General features: G+C 38.3%; 1 protein-coding gene across 5 annotated transcripts in view; it reads left to right on the top strand.

Moving 5' to 3' along the window:
• The window catches only part of Psd3 (pleckstrin and Sec7 domain containing 3), a 522,390-nt gene that overhangs the window by 324,502 nt on the left and 177,076 nt on the right, over nt 1-20,812 (top strand). For 3 of the 5 annotated variants that reach the window (XM_029532004.1, XM_029532006.1, XM_029532007.1), the window contains one exon: nt 17,050-17,140. In XM_029532004.1, the coding sequence (XP_029387864.1) occupies nt 17,050-17,140 (91 nt within the window). The remainder of the gene's footprint in view (nt 1-17,049; nt 17,141-20,812) is intronic. The other 2 variants (XM_029532005.1, XM_029532008.1) reach the window with 1 other exon arrangement.

Below are 20,812 nucleotides of genomic sequence, written 5' to 3'. Positions count from 1 at the left end.
CCTTGGTTCCCATACAGATCCCTTGCATCTTACTGGGTATCCTTGGTTCCCATACAGATCCCTTGCATCTTACTGGGTAACCTTGGTTCCCATACAGATCCCTTGTATCTTACTGGGTATCCTTGTGGTCACAGTTTAACTGAGGCATAATCTTACTGTGTTTCCTATTAACATATGAATTAAACATAGGACACAACCTGATAAATGTACTATATTGGTTGGAAAAGAAAGAATTAACAGATTAGTCTTAAAATATAGGAAGAGTTCCTTCACAGCAATGAGTTTCTTTTGCAGCCAGTAAAATGAATTCTTGGATGGACTTTGTAGGAATTTAAATGGTAGGTAATCATTTGGTTTTTTGCAGTACTGGAAGACAGCTGTGAAGCTTTTAGTTAAGCAATAGATTTTATTTTATTCTGTTGTTTTTCCTTCATTCTTGAAAACTCACACATGTATACAATGAAATTATGATCATATCCATACCCAATTTCCTACCTCCAACTTTCTCAGTATCCTCCCAACGTCCACCTCCTAACTTCATTTCTTCCCTTTGTGTTGTTGATAACCCACAAGTCCAATTAATGCTGCCCATATATATGCACATGGCTGTGTGTCACTCACTAGTGTATGAGAAACGCTCATAGAAAACGATTCTCCACTTCCCAGCAGTTCTACATGCTGAGGCTTTAACAGTCCTCCATAAAGTTCATAAACCATCCATACTTAGCGTCCTTGGCAATGTATCTGTTTATTATCATAGGGAGACTTTTGCCCACTGTCCTTCCTCCCTGCTTCCCTCTGTCTTCCTCTTTGTGCTGCCCTGTATTTTTGGTGTTCTCTGCTATGACCTATCCCAAGTTATGAGTCTAGGAAAGGACATTAGCTGTGAGTGCCATTTCTGCTAAGTCAACCCTTTCCATACGGTCTCCTCTCCCATATGGCAGTGCTTCTCAACCTTCCTCATGCTGTGCCCCTTTAATAATCCTCATCTTGTAGTGACCTCCTAAGCATAAAATTATTTTGTTGGTACTTCATAGCTGTAATTTTTGTTACTGTTATGAATTGTAATGTATATATATATATACATATATATATGATATATACATTCCACAGGTTGGGAACTGAAAGCTTATGGTTTTATGCCTTTTCTATTGATTAGAGTTCGCAGCCGTAAAGGCTTACCAGTCTCTCATCATGAGGAACTTCACCAATACTGAAAGGCCACAGAAGACCCAGTATGCTTGGGTCTAAAGTGTTGAGGATTTCTAGTTGAGTTGTTTTCACCATTTTGTTTTCAAAATATCAGTTAATTACCAGGAAGAGAGCCTATGGACTAGACTAAGAATCCGGCCTTCAGCTGGGGAATGTTTTTACAGAAAAATGTCACGGTTTGAAATTTTTAAATTTTAGAATGACCTTTAGAATGCAGTGCCACTGACTATCATATTGGCCACTGTGTAAATTTTAGTAGGAATGAATCAGCAAGTGTGTTAGAGCTTAATTATGCACCAGTCAAGTTCATTCCGTTGTTCTGTGACCTCTGAAAATGAAACCTTTTCTGTTCCTCTCTCTGCTTCTTCACTCCAGTTTATTTATGTTTGTTTTTCCCTGTTTGAGAACAGGTTAACAGGAATAAAATATTGCACGGTCATCTCTGGAGTCAGTGGGCTCATTTTGTGGTCTTAGAGGAGCTAGCTAAGACATTAGTCATTAATTATTAATCAGAACTTTCCTTTGTGAGCTTTTACACCGTGGAAGAAGAAAGACAGGTGAACCTCATTTAAGGAAGGGATTCCTTCCTTCCTTCCTTCCTTCCTTCCTTCCTTCCTTCCTTCCTTCCTTCCTTCCTTCCTTCCTTCCTTCCTTGCCTTGGAGAGGATAAGAATGAAGAAAGTGATTGAAAGCTCTATGGATCTCTACTCTCCATGCCTTAACTTATTTCCTCCCATGACATCCAAGTTAAAATGAAAATTATATATTTGTGTTTTGACAGAGTTCAATGTGTCTTATTTTCTCAAGATTAAAAAAAACCATAGTGTTCTAATCATATTTATACTTTTGGCATTTCTCAAACTTAGAATGTATTTAGACTCTTAAAATCTTTGAAGACCCAAACAGAGTTTTTAAAAATTTGTTATGGTGTGTGTGTGTGTGTGTGTGTGTGTGTGTGTGTTTTACTACATACTGCACTATGGGTTGAATCTAATGAAACTTTAATGTCATCATTTGATCATTAAAGACCACTAAATGAAAAACATAGTTTTTATAATCATGAATTATACTTTACGTTCTGAGAAAATTTATTGGAAGTAGTAGCATTTACATTTTTTGAGTTCTTTTACTATTGAACTAATAGAGGATAGCTAGATTTTTGTGTTTGCTTTTACACTTAATCTGTTGCAATATGTCAAAAGTTATATAGCGCCTAGATTCTTTGTGAACACCTGTGAGAGAATGTGAGTGAAACAGTAAATGCTTTTAGTATTAGAACAATACAGGTTAGAGCTTATTAAAACTTGGGACAATGACCCCAGCACTCAAAACTCATATAGTACATTATGTCTTTTACCATGTTCAGTGGCAATATAGTACACGAGAGGGGCAGAAAACCCTGCCAAGATCGTGTCTTTCCTTAATGTTGGATTTTCCTTTTATTTTCTTAATGGTTTTTGAGACAGGGTTTCTATGTGTAACATTGGCTATACTGGAACTTACTCTGTAGACCAGGATGGCCTTGAACTCGGCCTGCCTCTACCTACCAGATGCTGGGATTTAAAAGAGGTGTGTGCCACCACCATGTGGTTGGATTACCAACCTCTTAAACCTGTGAGTGTAGTTTCTGAAAGGAGATACTGATATTGCAGACTCCTGCTTTTAAAAAATAAAAACTGTCTATTTTGAGATTATGATTTAATCATATTAATCCCTTCACTGTCCTTCCCTCAAATCCTCTCACATACTTTCCCCCACTCACCTTCAAATCCATGGCCTCTTTTTAAATTATTTGTTCCTGTATGCATCTAAGTATTTATATGTAATATTGAATCATTATGTTACTTTATACCTGTGATCTGATAGGGGAAGTAGGACTGGGGAGCTCCACAGAGAAGGGCAGGGAGGTAAATACAGAAGAAGGCTAGAAGCAGTACAGCAGAACAGTGGGATACAGGGGATCTGGGGGGAATGGTGAGGGGAGCCTCCTAGGGAAGGGAGGGAGGTAAACACAGGAGCAGGAGGGAGGGGATAGATAGCAATAGCCAGAGCTGAGACGGCAGACATCATTATTTCTGTAGAAAACACCATGGCACATAATTAAATGTATACTAAAGTATATATAGTTTTAATGAACTTTATCATCTGAGCTAATAGAACACCCTGAAAAACTAAAGAAAAAAAACCCAGTACCAGACATGAGAAGCCCTCTTTGAATTGTTGGCCAGGGTGCTTTGAAATTGCAATGGCTTCTGCTTTGCCCTCCAGTGGTGCATCTAAAAGGATGGACACCTGAGGGCAGCATAACCTAATTCCACTTCCATGAGAGGCAAACAAAGGAGCAGAGCTTTATAGCGGTGCTACTTCACCGAAGTAATTACCAAGTCAATAGTATACTTTTCCTCATTTGTTGTAACATGTTGGCGGAGGTGGAATTGTGTGGGAGGGTATGCCTGTTGTGTTCTAATAGCTCAAGATTTATGAGGCTGGGTTGTACCCGTAGACAATGAGAGCTGTTAGTTAATGAGAGCTGTTAGTTTCTCCGAAAGCACACTTTCCACAAAGCTCCAGCTCTTAACACTCCTAAACTTAATTTCATGGTCATTCTACTTAATTCTTCAACCCCTAATTTGGAATCTACTCTGTGGTCCACTTTCATGGGCCCTCCTGGACCCTCTAGGCCAGAGAATACTGGATTATAGTTGAAACTTGATAGAAGGCTCCCTAGTTTTTGTCAGGAGCAGTATGCCTTTTTGCTAAGTTTTTGTTTTGTTTTATTTGTTTGTTTAGTTAGAGCTTGAGTTAGCATTGTGAACAAAAAGTCTCTCTTTCCCACATTTTCATGCATTATAGCACAAGTTTGTAGCTCCTTGTCTAATGGAGTGAAGGAAAATCTATGAAGTAAGGGAAAACCTGAAGTTGCTATTAGATCTTTTAGGATTTTTCATCTATTTCAGTACTAACTTATGTTAGGCTACAGGTGGGCAAAATAGTAAACACAGGCAAAAATTCATCTTGTGTGTGTGTGTGTGTGTGTGTGTGTGTGTAAAGTTTTATTGGGACACATTCCCACCTACTTTTAAAATCTTTACATAGTGATGACAGTGTTGAACAGTTGTTATTGAGAACATTTGGCCTGCAAAGCCTGAAATATTAGCTGCCTGATTCTTTATAGAAATTTATAGAATTTGTCTGTTTAAGATTTCTGTAAGGCAAAGGACACTGTCAATAAGATAAAAAGGCAACCAACAGATTGGAAAAGATCTTTACCAATCCTAAATCTGATAGAGGACTAATATCTAATATATACAAAGAGCTCAAGAAACTGGACTCCAGAAACTCAAAAAACCCNNTNAAAAATGGGGTACAGAGCNAAANAAAGAATTCTCAACTGANGAATATCGAATGGNTGAGAAACACCTGAAAAAATGTTCAACATCCTTAGCCATCAGGGAAATGCAAATCAAAACAACCCTGAGATTCCACCTCACACCATTTAGCATGGCTAAGATAAAAAACTAAGGTGACAGCAGATGCTGGCAAGGATGTGGAGAAAGAGGAACACTCCTTCATTGCTGGTGGGATTGCAAGCTGGTACAACCACTCAGGAAATCAGTTTGGTGGTTCCTCAGAAAATTGGACATAGTTCTACCAGAAGATCCAGCAATACCACACCTGGCCATATATCCAGAAGAGGCTCAAACTTGTAATAAGAACACATGCTCCACTATGTTCATAGCAGTTCTATTTATAATAGCCAGAAGGTGGAAAGAACCCAGATGCCTTTCAACAGAGGAATGGATACAGAAAATGTGGTAAATTTACACAATGGAGTACTACACAGCCATTGAAAACAATGAATTTATGAAATTCTTAGGCAAATGGATGGATCTGGAGGATATCATTCTAAGTGAGGTAACCCAATCACAAAAGAACACACATGGTATACACTCACTGATAAGTGGATATTAGCCTAGAAGCTCAGAATACCCAAGATACAATTTGCAAGACACATGAAACTCAAGAATGAAGACCAAATAAGAAGGATGCTTCGATCCTTCTTAGAAAATGGGAACAAAATACCCATGGAAGGAGTTACAGAGACAAAGTTCGGAGCAGAGACTGAAGGAACAACCATCCAGAGACTGCCTCACCTGGGGATCCATCCCATGAACAAGCACCAAACCCAGACACTATTGCAAATGCCAACAAGAGCTTGCTGACAGGAGCCTGATATAGCTGTCTCCTGAGAGGCTCTGCCAGTGCCTGGCAAATACAGAAATGGATGTTCACAGTCATCCATTGGATGGAGCACAGGGTCCCCAGTGAACGAGCTAAAGAAAGTACCCAAGAAGCTGAAGGGGTTTGCAGTCCCATAGGAGGGACAACAATATGAACTAACCAGTAACCCTAGAGCTCCCTGGGACTAAACCACCTATCAAAACACATGGTGGGTCTCATGGTTCTAGCTGCCTATGTAGCTGAGGATGGCCTAGTTGGTCATCAATGGGAGAAGAGACCCTTGGTCCTGTGAAGGTTCTATGCCCCAGTATAGGGGAATGCCAGGGCCAGGAAGCAGGAGTGGGTGGGTTGGGGAGCAGGGGGAAGGGTGAGGTGAGAGGATAGATTTTTGGAGGGGAAGCTAGGAAAGGGGATGACATTTGAAATGCAAATAAAGAAAATATCTAATTATAAAAATAAAAACTGCTATTAAAAAAGATTTCCTTAAAGGTTGAAGAGAAAGCTCTGTTTTTAAAAACACTTGTTCTTACAGAAAACCTGAGGTCAAAGTCTCAGTACCTTTATGGAAATTCACAACCATCTTTAACTCTAGGATAAGATCCAATCTCTGCCTCTGTCTCTGTCTCTGTCTCTGTCTCTGTCTCTCTCTCTCCACCTCCCACACAAATAAATGAATAGGTAGACAGACAGATAGATAGATATATAGATAGATACATAGATACATAAACTTTTTAAAAAAGTATCATTACTACCTACAGTTTGAGTATCCCCTCCTTCCACATAATTAAGTGAGATTTAGAATGTTCTTTTAACTTACAGTTTCAACTAGGACTGGTCTTAAACTTTTAAATTTATTTGGAAAACAAATAATCTAAAGAGTTCCACTAAGAAAATTAGTGCATCTTTAAAAGATACCTAGACAAAAGGCTCTTCTATTAAAAGAAATCTATTTTAGGGGTTGGAACAATGGCTCAGCTGGTAAGGGCACTTTCTGTTCTTGAAGACAGGAGTTCAGTTCCCAATCCTCATGTGGGCAGCTCACAGCCACCTATATAACTCCATGTGCTGGCTAGTTTGATGTAAATATAACAAAAACTAAAATCACATCTGAAACGAGGGAACTTCCCTCAATTATGAAAATGCCTTAATAAAATCAGGCTGCAAACAAACCTATAGGGTATTTTCTTATTTAGTGATTGACAGGGAGGTTTCATCCCATTGTGGGTGGTGCCATCTCTGGGCCCTGGGTCTATAATAAAGCAGGTTGAGACTGAGACATGAAGAGCAAACCAGAAAGCAGCACCAGCTTCCCTCAATGATGAGCAGTGAAAAACCAACCAACCAACCAACCAACCAACCAACCAAAACAAAGAAACAAATGAAAATTACAAGAACAAAGAATATCCCCTCCAGCTTGCTTTTCATCATGGTGTTTAATCACAGCAATAGAAACTCTTAAGACACTCCAGCCCCAGGGGATCCATTGACCTCTTCTGTTCTCCACTGGTCGCACCAATGACAGAAAATCACACATGCACGGACATGCTTGTGTGTGCGTGCGTGCACACACACTCAAAATAATTTTTAAAAGAAATATATCTTAAAGTAGGCATATAATTAGTGTAGAGTATAATCTTCAATTCAGTGAACCTTTAATAAGAAGGTCTGAGTCTTTTCATTAATAATCTTTTTCTTAAATATTTAAAATTTTGACCTGTATAATATTTGAGGATTTCAAACAAAATTCATAACAATTGTGGTATTTCCTGTTTGCATACTTTTACTTTCGAGGTTGATTAACCTCTTCTTATCTCTAAAGGAGTCATCTACATTGTCCTTGCAGATTTGTGCAGAAATCCATCTCTATGTTTAAATGAGTCAGGCCTTTTAAATTTCCACTCTTAACTGACCTCATAAGAAGGAACTCAGGTTATTGGCCAACCCTTGCTTCAGAGAAGCCTACACTTCTTCACAGTGTTAGATTAGTTTGGGACGATAATGAATAGAATATCACAATTTAGGGGCATCTTTTTTTATACTTAACAACTGTTAAGATACAAAGTCAGTAACTAGAAGTGACTTTACTCAGTGGACAGTATTTGCTTGAATGATATTTTAAAATTCATGTGACTTTATCACAAATAAGTTTTTTTTAATGAAAGTTGCTTCATATTTACTCTCCATTAAAATACTACAAAAGCTTATAGAAGGGAAATGTCTAATAGACAACCAGTAAGAATTAAAATGGACTGACTTGAGCTTTCACCTTTACCTCCAAACCTTTCTTAGAAGAATTACCAGTAAGCCAGAGAAAGACAACAAAGGGCTGTGATAACAAATTTCAATTCCTTGGGTACCCAAGAGGTAGCTGGGCATCTTTGATACAAAGAAAGCTGTATGTTTTGCTTAGCTCTTTTCTCTGTTGGTAAGCAAACTTGACATGCCATGTGCACTGTGCTTCTATACTGTGTGATTCAAGGCATAACCAACCCTCTACGCAGGTGGGGGACTGAGTGCAGTCCCCTACTTCCTGAGTATGCTACAATCTTGATGTCTCTACTCCCTTATAGAAATAATAGCATTTACACTTTCTACACATATCTTTCCTTATCCTTTTCTTAAAATTCAAATATTCTGTTGAGTATAATACTAGTCTTGTTAGTATTATAAATACTTTTCCATTGAAGCTTAGTTGATTCTGATGTTGAAGAACTTGAAGATATGTGTGGGTCATCCCAACTGCAGTTTCAAAATCCATAGGTATGTTCAATGGATATCTGTATTACAACTGTAGAAAGGGTATAGTATTCAACGAAATTATACCAAAGGTGCTACTAAATAAATAAAATAAAAATGGATTTAGAATGAAGTATGATTGTTTTTAAATCAAAGACTCCAAAGACTTTCCTATTGTGTTAAAGTGTTATAAAGCATGCCAATGGTTCCTAAAATGATAGCACTTCCATTTCCAGTAGAAATTCTGTGTACTGAGAAAGGATTCTTGATACAGCGATTTCTATTGTTGAGACAGGGTATCCTGTGACACATGATAGTTAGGAACTACCTCTATGGCTGAGGATGGCCTTGAACTCCCGATCTTCCTGTTTGTACCTGGTACGTCCAGGAATCACAAGCTTAGGTCACCACACTTACTCAATAGTCTTTAAAAGATTTCCTTCATGAGGCCCCTTAAAGAATGCTGAAAGTACTACAACATTTCCAGATCGCAAAGCAAGGACTTGGGGAAACCTGCTCTACTATAACATTGGTAGCACTGATTTAGTCACCATTTTCAGTACTGTGGAAATTAGCCCCAGGCTTGTAGCAGTCTAGAGTGTATTCAAGTGAAAACAAACGAAAGCATCTAATGTCAAACAGACATTGCACTGTGCTTTTAGTTACCATGTTCCATCCTTCTCTTCAGCTCTGTGAGACAAAACCTTCAAAACTAACTGCCTTACAAATCACTGTAGCTATGAACAGAGGATGAATGTCTCCTGGTGCAGGAACATAGAGTGATCCCAAGCCTCATATCCAGAGGATTGTCAATGATTTGTCTAGCTGCTCACTCCCGGGATTTGCCCTTCTTTGCCCTGGCTCTTCACTTACTTGGTGGCAGCTGTCGAATAGTGATTGTTGTTGCTTCAGAGGGTGACAAATTGTGACAAATAAGATATCAAAATATGTAGAAGGGAAACTTGGGGCTATGATATACAGATGGAGCTCTGGTAAATTCTGGTATGTTTCTGGTCATGTTTTGACTTACAGGAACTTAACATGCCCAAGAAAGACAGACCTGAGAATATCTAGACTTGCAACTTGTGCCTGAATTGAAGATGCTCCATAGGTAGGAAGTCCAGTGGAAGCCGGGGCGTCAACTCCCTGCTGGAGCACTAAAACCTTGTCTAAGCCCCATGCCTCGAGGGATCCTGCCTGTTAATGATAATCTGTTATGCTTGCAGGTAGGAGTCAAGCATAAGTGTCATCTCAGGAACAGATGCAGAGACCCATAGCCAAATATTAGGGGAGCCTGCAGAAGAGGGGGATGAAGGATTCTAGGAGCCAGAAGGAGAAAAGGACACCAGAAGAAAACCTACAGGATTAACTAACATGGGCCCATCAGGTGTCACAGAGATTGAACCACCAACCAGAGGGCATGCATATACGCAACAGTTGTATATAGCCTAGTCTTCATGTAGGACTCCTAACATCAGGAGCAGGGGCTGTCTCTGACCCTGTTGCCTGCTTTTGGGACCTTTTCCTCCTACGGGGCTGCCTCATCTAGCTTCAATAGGAGAAGATATGCCTAATTTTCTTGCAACTTGGCATGCCAAAGCTGGTTGATACCCATGGGAGGCTTCCCCTTTTCTGAAGAGAAAAAGAGGAGGAATAGGTTGGTGGTAAGGGAAGGTGTGGGGGAGGGCTGGGAGGAGAAGAGGGAGGGAAAACTTTGGAAGAGATGTAAAGAAAATAAATAAATTACTTCTTAAAAAAAAAAAAAACTCTTGTCTCAACATGACTTAGAGCCATTGGCAAACTCTTTGTTCTTGTGATTTCTGAGTCTCTGCTCATTTAGCTCAGTGGCCAGCTAATAAATTGAGTGAGATTTACTTAAACATCAGAAAATTGATCACAGAAAGTTACTAAACAAATTAACGATAGTAGCTACAAGGGGGAATGGAGGGGAGACCCACAGGGTTGTTAAACTATTTTAAACTTTTAAACTTTTGTCTTTAATATAGAACTTAGAAAAAAAAGTGTGTCCCATACATAATAAGAGAATATTCTTTATGCTTCACTCCCATTTCCAAATAGTAGAGATTAAGGCATCTCTTGTCAGAAGAATAGACTTCAAGATAGTCTTCTTTTCCTACAAAAAAAAGGAAGACATTTTTATAACAAAGAATCCAGTGAGTTGCAACACTTTGAATCAATATAGGTACCTGGGATGTTAAAATAAAATAGTATTTGATCCTTCCCCTACTGTGGCACATGGAATAGAACTTTTTGTAGGCACAGAATTAGAAAACAAACTAGGAAACCCTTTTGTTTTTGGGTCTTCAACCTCCAGCTCCTGATATAGACGGCCTAAAACATGCTGTTTTCTGAGTGAGAGTAGAGTCTGATAGATCTTAATCTCTTGGGGTTTTCTGGGTGATAAAGATTTTTATTCAGAAATAACCCATAGTGACTTTCTGGGTAGCCAGAATGGTGATTTTTTTTCGAAGAGTATATGCCCTTGAGTAAGATGTTGGGGTTTTCATCATCCTATCCTACCCTATGTACTTACCCTACTTGTAGGAGAGACTAGACTCAGAGTTGAGTTGCCTCTAATGGCAGTGATTTAACCAGCCATGACTGTAATAAAGCTGCCCTAGAAGGCCACGGGGACATTCCTTCCCTGTCAATCTTGGGAGTCTGTCTTTTTTTTTCCTGAATGAATCTACTTAGGCTCTACTTTATACTCACATGCTCACAGAGGAGGATAGGGAGGAGGGAGGAGGAGAGGCGAGGGGGCGAGAGAGAAAGGAGGAAGGAAGGGGAAGACTTGTGAAGACAGACGTGCCAATAGGTGAATGTCTACGCCCCACAAAGAACAAAGTCCTCTGTTCTTGATCCCCTTTCAGACCCCCTATGTATTTCTTCCTAGAGTATATCTATGTACCATCCTGCAAAACAAGGGGTAAATGCAAAAACACAGGGTACTAACAGGGTAGAAAAAATATCAAACTGTACAAAGTATATTCTCTATACAAAGGGATGAAAAAATAAAGGACTGAAGGAAATTTGTGGATGTTAAGTAGTATACTCCTAAATAAACAGTGGGTCGAAGATGACATTCACAAAAGAAATAGAAAAGTCATTTCAGATGAAAAATAAAAAAATCATGTTAAATCCTCTTTTAGGATATAGCTGTAGCAGTGCTATGTGTAGTGGTTGTACATGCCATTTAGCAAGGAAGAATGAATCCAAATCAGCCATCTAAACCATTTAGAAACAAATAGCACTTGTGAACGAGTGGAATGAAAGGAAAAATAACATGTCAGAAATACAGAATGAAAACTAGCAGAACCATAGGCCAAGGCTTACAGTGATGTTTTTTTTTTTTTTTTAAAATAATGATTTATTCTTAATGTACGTGGGCATTTTGTCTGCATGTGTGTTTGTGTAAGGGTGTGAAATTTCATGGAGTTGGAGTTACAGACAGTTGTAACTGCCACGTGGGAGCTGGCACGTGAATCAATGCCCCCTGAATAGTCAGTGCAGTTCACTGCTCAGCCACTTCTGCAGTCCCATATTAGTGATGTTTTCAAGCCATAAAAACAGAGAAGACTCATATTACAAAATGCAGTATGTAAAAGGGGATATTATTATTGATTGACTTTGTAGAAATAAAAGGATACCAAGTAAATACTGCCAATGGTTGTGTGTTAACAGGCTAAATATTTTAGGTAAAATGAAAAAGTACAGTGAAACTCTGGAAGAAGTATAAAATAAACTCTGAATAGACTGTTAGCATGTTAACATAGCAATGAAAGATTTCTCTATAATGAAAAACTCATTGCATGACTATAATTATAAACTGTATCACAGATGTAAAGAGATGGGATAGGGACACTTCTCAGATACTTCTGTGACAACACTATTAACCTGATATCAAAATGGACAAAGATATCACAAGAATATTAATATTCTTTATGAATAATCTATGTTTAAAAGAAATCAAAACATCAATCCATCAGCATATGAAAGGTCAGTACACACTCAGGATCCTTCAGAGGTATGCTTTGGTTCCAGGCCATAATGAATCAATTATGAACACAATATGGTTCACCCATCTTTTTTATGTTTTTTCAACCTTAAGAGTTATGCTTATACTATACAGGAGTTCATTGAGTTTATAATAGCCATATATTCCCAAACCAGCATCTGTTTCTTAATTAAAAATTATTGTACCTGGGTGGTGGTGGTGTTTGCCTTTAATTCCAGCATTACACCTACAGGGTGGATCTCTGAGTTCCAGGCCAGCCTTGTCTACAGAATGAGCTCCAGGTCAGCCAGGGCTAAGCAGAGAGATCCTGTCTCAGGGAGAGAAAAAAAAAAGCCAAAACAACAACAACAACAAAAAACCTAATTGCTAAAACTGTTAACAATCACCTGACCATTTGAGGAGTTAACACAGTCTTGCTAGGGCAGGACTTTGCCTTTTTGTCAATTACTGCCAGGGACCAGCCCAAGCTGAGGGCAGGGCTTGGAGCAGGAGCAGGTGGATCCATGAACAGCAAGAGAAGAATCATATGTGGATGCCATTCAGTTTCATTTCATGAGACTCAGAGGAGGCACATCTCTGTATGGCTTGACCTACCCTGACAACTTGTGTCTCTCACAGGCATTCTTTATACACAAAGTCATTTCCTCAGAAACTTCATTCATTGATTACACAGCTTCTCAAACTACATTTTCTTCTAAAGTCTTTTTGATTACATAAGAATATTGAAAGAGGAACAAAGCAAGCAAACAGCAATTTTATGAGAGCTAAAATTTAACATGATAAAATCAACTTCAAGTCAATAACTTCTTCCTTAAGATTGGTGTCCTAAAGCCTTGTGATTACAGAAGTGCTAGACTGGATGACCCTGTTTGGATTTGATTTTGTTTCAGTTTGGCACAGAATTAATAGGTCAAAAGTTACTTCCTCCTACCTGTTTTATCAAACTGTTTACAAAAGTTCCAATCTTTCTGACCCTTATTGAATTCTTCTTTTCCTTTTTCTATTTTTGTAAATATTTGCCAGAAGACCACTATTCTTTTTCTTTGATACTTAAAGTATTGTGCAGCCCCTATATATATAAGTTCTGGCCTGATAAGTCTGTTTAGAAAGGCAGGTAGTTCACTTAGCCAAAATGTTTTCCTCTGTGATTCTGTCATGAACCCTTGTTTCAGTATGATTCCTATCTTTAGTACAATTCTGTAAAGAAGACAAGAATATCAGGACTCCTAAACCCCCTTCCTTTTGCCATCAGGAAGGCTCCAAGGCATGTGATAATTGTATCAAAATCTCTTCCTATTCACCCTAGTCCCTTACTCCTGAGGCTGAACAGAAAAACCTAGAGATTCAATTCCAGTTCGTCAGTTTCTAGCATTTCCCGAAGTTTCTCTCAAGTCCTCTATCTCATATTTACTAACAAAACTCATCAATGACCTAAATGTTTATTTAAGTAATCAGTTCCTGAGAAATTCTCAATTTCTACATAATTGTTTTTTTCTGGGGAACTTTCTTAATTTTTGTTCTTGTTTGTACCAGATTTCTATTATCCCAGCTCTAACACTGGAAGTAGAGGCCTTTAACAGTGAGAAATATAAGCATAAGCAAAAGACCTGTAGCAAATTTCTATCAAGGGCACAGAAGGATCAGTCCAGGTTGTCCAAGCACTTTGTCAAAGAGCAGCTTCAGGATGCTCGATACCATGAGATTACCTACTAAGCAGGCCAATGCTTAAAGAAATTTGGGTGGTTCTGGGAGTTTCTTACAGTTATGTGACAATGACCTTTAGTTAGGTTGACCTGTGGGTTGACTCATAAGAGATTTTTCTACAATGTGCAATGGTGTTGGTAGTCTTTTCTTTGTAGTAGAATGCCCTTCAGAATCAGGGTCCAATTTTCCAACTCCTGTATATCAGCGTTAACAGCTTGGCACAGCGTAGAGTTTTCTGAGAGGAGAACCTCAATTGAGGAATTTGCCTAGAACAAGCTGGCTTGTTTCCCTGTCTGTGTGGGATTGTCTTGACACAGGAAGGCCGTCCCCCTGTGGGGGCAGTAGCATAGGAAAGCTAGTGAAGCAGTAAGCATGGAAGCAGTGTTTCTCCACAGTATCTGCATCAGGTTTCTTCCATGATTTGCACTGACTTCCCTCAGTAACTGACATTTAACTGGAGGGATAAACAGAGGAAACCTTTTCTTTCCATAACTTGCTCTTGACAGAGTGGTTTATCATAACAGCAGGATGAAACTGGAATACCTGTCATTGACTGTCTGCAATACTGTAGTTTAGATCTTTGTTGTTTGCATGGTGTCTTAGTGCTTTCATTGTGTGAAAAGACTCCATGACCAAAGCAGTGCTTATAAAGGAAAACATTAATTGGGTTTGGCTTGCAATTTTAGAGTTTCAGTCTAGTATTATCATGGTGGGGAAGAATGGCAGCATCCAGGCAGACATGATACTGGGAAAGTGGAGTTCAACATCTTGATATGATGGCAACCAGGAGGAATCTGTCTCCCTTAGGCAGCAAGGAGGAAACTATTTTCCACTCCAGGTGGGGCCTGAGCATAGGATATCAAAGCCTGCCTACACAGTGACACACTTCTTCCAACAAGGCCACACCTCCTAATAGTGCCGCTTCATAGGCCAAGCATATTAAAACTACCACACATTGTTATGTCCTGATTATAATAAATCAGTCCTGTCTTTTCGTCTCTATTTCTAATTCCACTTCTTTTGCTATTCCTAGCACTTCATTGATATCTTAAACTCCACAGTCTTCCATAAAAGCTGGAACCAACTTCCTCCAAACTCATGTTAGCTTTGAGATTTTATTAAAAATCTCATTATCAGCCACCTTAGTGGTGAGTCATTTCCAGAAGGTTCCCACAATCCTTTGCCAAAATTCACATAATGAATCACATTTTACTTCATTTATTTCTCCTTGAACTTATAGCTTTAGTCTGCTTTTCAGTAAAGTTTACTCATGTGTTCTGTTTTTATGCTTTGAAGAATTCTTTTTTCTGGATCATTATTCTTTTTTTCAATAAAAACAGTAACATGAAATAAAAAATAAATTTTTACATGTTCTATATTTTACGATGGTTTATACTTATTAATAATTATTAAGTTTATTAGAAGTCAAATAATGGTCAGATTCAAAAAAGAATATGAAATTTTCAGTTATGAGAATTTTTGTTACATTTTTGTGTGTCTAGTGATAAAATTGAGTCTTTAAATATTTTTGTTAAAAACATTTTAAATGACATTTGTCATTATTCATTTTTTGATTATGTTCTTGGAATGTAAGAGGACCTTCCTAAATCATGTTGAAATGATTTATCATACCTTAAGATATCTTGGTTGACTAAGAAAGGATTATGAAAATAGAGTCTTTCTCATTTTCATTATACCAGTGCAAAGCATATTTTAATATTAAATTTCCTTTCTGGGCTTTAAATAAAAAAAAATCAAATCTTCAGAAATTCAGGCATTATTCATTGGAAATAACCTGAATAAGTTTGATTGGCAAGGCTTGTTCTTAGTGTCAATCTCTGCATCCAGTCTTTCATAAGAAATCGTGCCTACTTGCTGATAGAAGAGGTACGAGGTTTGATACAACAATTTTAGCACTTTTACTGTAAATATTTAGATAGCCTGGGTGGGAACAGCCTTAGAGAGTAAAACACGGGGAATGTGCCATCAAAATTGTTCTAGAAGTGTGTTCTAGAAGTTGGGCTGCTGTATAAGCACTGGTGTAAAACTTCCAGTGAAGGAAGGACTTGCACGCTTTATCACTCTGAGTTTAATTAATTCAACTGAATAATTAGTTCAGTTGAATAATTAAACTACTATGGTTCAAATCACACCTGCCATTTATGAATTAAAAAAATAGCTTTGGAAATTGTACCGTTAGTTGTAAAATGTGTGTGTATGTGTGTGTGTGTGTGTGTGTGTGTAGACAAGTGATTGTTACTGTACCCTTTGTTCATTTACACTGCACATTGCCAGAGATGGTACGCCCCTGTGCCCAGTGCTCTATGGTCTGTGTCCCTCCCCTGCATGGGACAAAGAACTTTTGGTCCTTCTGTATCTTTCCAAGATTTCTCAAGTGAGCAGCTTTGAAAGATAAAGTAACTTTGGAGCCGTACTGAGGTTTGCTTATTACATTGGAAGATGGAGGTGATGCCTCTCTTCAGGTGGAAGGGGCAGGTATAATTTTGTACATTATCATAAATCCCCTTTCCTGAGGCCTAGAGGCTCATTATAAAAGCAGCCACCATGAATATAGGTGTCATTTGATCCTACTGTAGTTCAGGAAGCTGATTCAAATAGTAGTGACGTTCTGGCTCTTCCTGTTAATGTAAGCATGGATTCCTGTTTGTCTTACTCTAGAGTTATTTCTCTGCTGGTACATAAGATAACCTGCTAGCTTCAAAGTGAATAAATCTGTGCTCCTTCACGTGTACTTGTCAGAGTGTAAGGAAGTAAAAACCAGTATAATTCAGCTTGGGAATAGCACTTTAATCCATGATTTAAGTTTACACTGTATTATATATCACCTGTATAAAGGCTGCATCATTTTGCAGACTTTGTCTAGGTTAAAATAAAGATATGATGTAACATTGTGATTTATATAGTATGACAACTTAAAAAGAATAATAAACCGTCTATCTTACTTTCTTATGCTAAAATTTTATCGCGTGACACACACATGCACATACATGCACGGACATGCATGCATGTTAAAAACCACATCAATTACTAACTCTGTTTTGCTGAATTGTAAAGAATTGATCTTAATTCTGTAATATATTATATTTTTCTCTTTTCCAGAATATTGGAAAGAAGATGACCTGCCAGGAGTTCATCACGAATCTCCAAGGAGTAAACGAAGGTGGGGATTTCTCCAGGGATCTCCTGAAAGTAAGCATAGGTGTATTGGCTTTCAGACCAACGTAGGTTCATGTTTACTGCTAGTTGATGCTAACCGTTTCTGAAGTTTATAAGCTTTTTGTTTGCTTTTGGTTTCTATTGAGCCTTGGTTTGGGTGCTTCAGATATCACAGGTTTCTAAGGTAAATGTCTGACAGTCTGCGTCACAGTAAGTAACCCAGAGAAAATAGAGATATGGGCTAGGCGGGGAGACTACTAGTGAGTGAGTGGTTTTTGTGCCACAGGGGTAGTCACTTTAGAAGCAAGCATCGTAGACTTCCTCAGTCACAGAGGCACTCATCCGCCTCTGGGAACAGATTAAATTCCAGGCGATTGTAAAGTGAGGGAATTGCAGTTGTCTTTATCATTGGGGTAACACCATCATGTTTCCATCAGACAGACTGTTTTCCAGGAGACAAGATCAACTTTCCCATTTGTAGATTTTTACAGCATTATCACTCACATGAATTTGATCAAATATGAATAACAATAGCTGTGAAGTATGAGTATTTTAGAAGTGGCGTACAAGAAATATATATTGAGAATGTGATTTTTTTTACAGATCTCTCTTCAATCCTAGTGTTTCCTTTAAAACACGGTACACATAGCTTTATTTGGAATCAGTCATTCCGGAAGATTGCCTAAGAATGGTAGCATATGTGAATTTTCTGTGAGATGGAAACGTGCTTGTGGAGACAGGTGCCTGTCATTGTGTTTTATGTAACTTTTAGTCTATTTTCTGGCGCATGCTAAGCTAGGGCCCCACTGCCAAGCCACACCATCAGCCCAGTGTACTATATAAAGAAAGGGTAGAGGTGTGCCACAGTTTGGAAAAGTAAAGAAGGTATTACATTAGTACTACCAGACTCTGGAACATAGTGGACTCAATGCAACCAACTTGAAAAGTCACATGGGGAAAAATATAAGAACGTTGTTTTGATTTACTATAACAAGATTTTAAAAATTAAAATATAATTACACTTCTCCCTTCTCTCCAGTCTCTTCCAAGTATTTCCATCTCTTGAAGTCCCCTGAATCGGAGCCTCTTTTAAGAACTTGTTATTGTTATATGAGTGCGACTTGCTCAGTAGTGTTCCTTGTGTATATGCGATCCAGGTGATTGTGGCGGTGCCCACTTGTTATTTGGGTAACCAAATAATTGGGCTAGTGGCTGGACATAGTAGTGGCATTCAGTGTGGAGACTGTCACATGAAATGTGGATTTCCTTGAGTAACCCTTTGCCATTCACCCAGCATGAACACTTTGTTTTAGTGTGATAAGAATGAGTTTTACTGCTGGGCGTGGTGGCGCATGCCTTTAATCCCAGCACTCAGGAGGCAAAGGCAGGCAGATTTCTGAGTTTGTGGCCAGCCTGGTCTACAAAGTGAGTTCCAGGACAGCCAGGGCTATACAGAGAAACCCTGCCTCGAAAAATCAAAAAAAAAAAAAAAAAAAAAAAAAAAAAAAAAAAAAAAAAAAGAACGAGTTTTACTATCAGTTTTAGTTTAGGAAAGGTTTTCTTGAAAGCAGTGTGGCTTTATTTCATGATTTGAGTATTCAACCTTTCCCCATCTTCTCTCCCTCCTTTCTTTCCTCCTCCCCTCTCTTTCACCTTTGTAAAATTCTTTGATATTCTGCTTTTTTTCCTTTTATTTTGAACTATCTTTTATTTTTTTTAGTTGGGGAGAAAACTCCAATTGCATGTATGCTATACAAATAAACACAAAATGCCTGTTATTATCTCACTGGTGTCTGAGTAATTCTGTTTTCAATCTGTGAAATGATAGGTATTGATGACATTCTGAGATTTTAAAAGTGTGATGAGAGTGAACATAGAGCTTTGAGTACACTTTTTATAAAACTGTGACTTACTGTATGATGAGAATTGCTTTAATCTACTTTATGGAACTGGGTGGTTTGTTCTTTCACATTGGCCTTAGTTGTTTAGAAATCTCTTTGTGTCAGAAGTTACATTTAGATTCTTCTTGTTTAAATTTCTTTTGACCAGAGTAAGATTTATACCTAGATCTGATTCTATGTGATTGCACCATGGGCAACATTTTACAAAGGTCCAGTGTGGGTTCCCCAGGTGGTGCAGGACTCGGAAAGGATTCTGAAAACAGATGTGGACCTGTCCTTGGAGACCACAAACTGCTGAGGAACAAGTTGGGCCTTCATATGAACAGTTCTCTGATATAAAATGAAAGTAGTCTTGTTTTCTATCTAATTAGACAAGATTAAGAAAAACCTTATATGTAACCTCTGTGTGTAAGAGAAATAAGTCTACCTGTGTTAAGTTCAGAAAATGTATAAAAGCTTGCTCTGTTTTTCCTTCTCCTTTGCTGACAGGAGAGATGACAATTAGGCCCTGACTACGATGATCTTTGAAGCTCCAGCTGTTTCTTAAATAGCCCAACAAGGAATTTGACTGTTCTGGCAAATAAAAATTTCCTTTAGGTTATTTTGAATAAAAGTTATAGCATCCATAATCCAGAGTGAAGAAAGTTAGATTCAGGAAGACAGCCTGAAGTAGTAGATTATTTAGCTTCTACAAAGAAGGTCCTGCTTGAGATGAGATTTTAATACGTACCTGGAAGCCTTATTTTCCATTCACAATATTAGCTTCGTTTTCTGCCTCTTACAGTCCAGTAGTTTGGTTTAGGGTTGTTCAAATGCTTTATTTCCTCAAGGAAAGATAACACTGAATTTAAATTATTACAGATTTATTTGCGTAGATTCTTACTAAATTTATTAATTAAATGCATTTTTTATTGCTCTCTCTCCAAGGACAGAGTTTAGGCAAGATCCCATCAGAAGAGCCTTCCCAAGCTACATCGGCTCCCTGTATCTACCCCTTTGGTGGCTGGATGCTTTCCAGATACATATTTTGTTTTAAATGTAATCTCTCATTTGGTATTCTTAAGGAGATAATACAATTAAAAATAGTGGAAAATTTGGGCAGAAAGTTGCTCAGAGGTCAGCAAAGAAAAATGAATATTAGACAAGGATTAATGCATTTTGTTGGGCAAGAATGAAACATAATTAGAGAATATAAAATTGGGCAATGCAGGCTTATAACCATTAGCTTTTTATTTAGTTATGAATGTAAATAAGGGTAAACAAAAACAACTCAAAAATAGTCTGAAATGTCAGAGATAAAATTTTATGAGTTCAAACTCCACAAAGGATCCATTTCCATAGAGTGGACACAAGAACTATAGGGATCCTTCTAGAAAAAGCAAGAGCAAAGCCATCCTAGCTTACTTCCACATCTCCATCTAATCTGCTGCACTCAGCAGGGGGACCCTGAAAACATGACAGTGACAGTCCCTACCTTCCTCTGGTTCCTAGCTGAAGCTTGACCACAAGCAGCATGAGTCTCCCCAAACTTTTTTAAAACTTATTTTACTAGATATTGTCTTCATTTACATTTCAAATGCTATCCCTAATGTCCCCTATACCCTTCCCCCACCCTGCTCCCCTGCCCACCCACTCCCACTTCTTGGCCCTGGCGTTCCCCTGTCTGGGGCATATAAAGTTTGCAAGACCAAGGGGCCTCTCTTCCCAATGATGGTTGACTAGGCCATCTTCTGCTACATATGCAGCTAGAGACTCAAGCTCTGGGGGGTACTGGTTAGTTCATATTGTTGTTCCACCTATAGGG

This window comes from Mus pahari, chromosome 19 (genome assembly GCF_900095145.1).
Source record: "Mus pahari chromosome 19, PAHARI_EIJ_v1.1, whole genome shotgun sequence".
NCBI lineage: Eukaryota > Metazoa > Chordata > Mammalia > Rodentia > Muridae > Mus > Mus pahari.
Note: the sequence above shows the minus strand (reverse complement) of the source record. Positions and strands in the feature narration are given on the sequence as shown.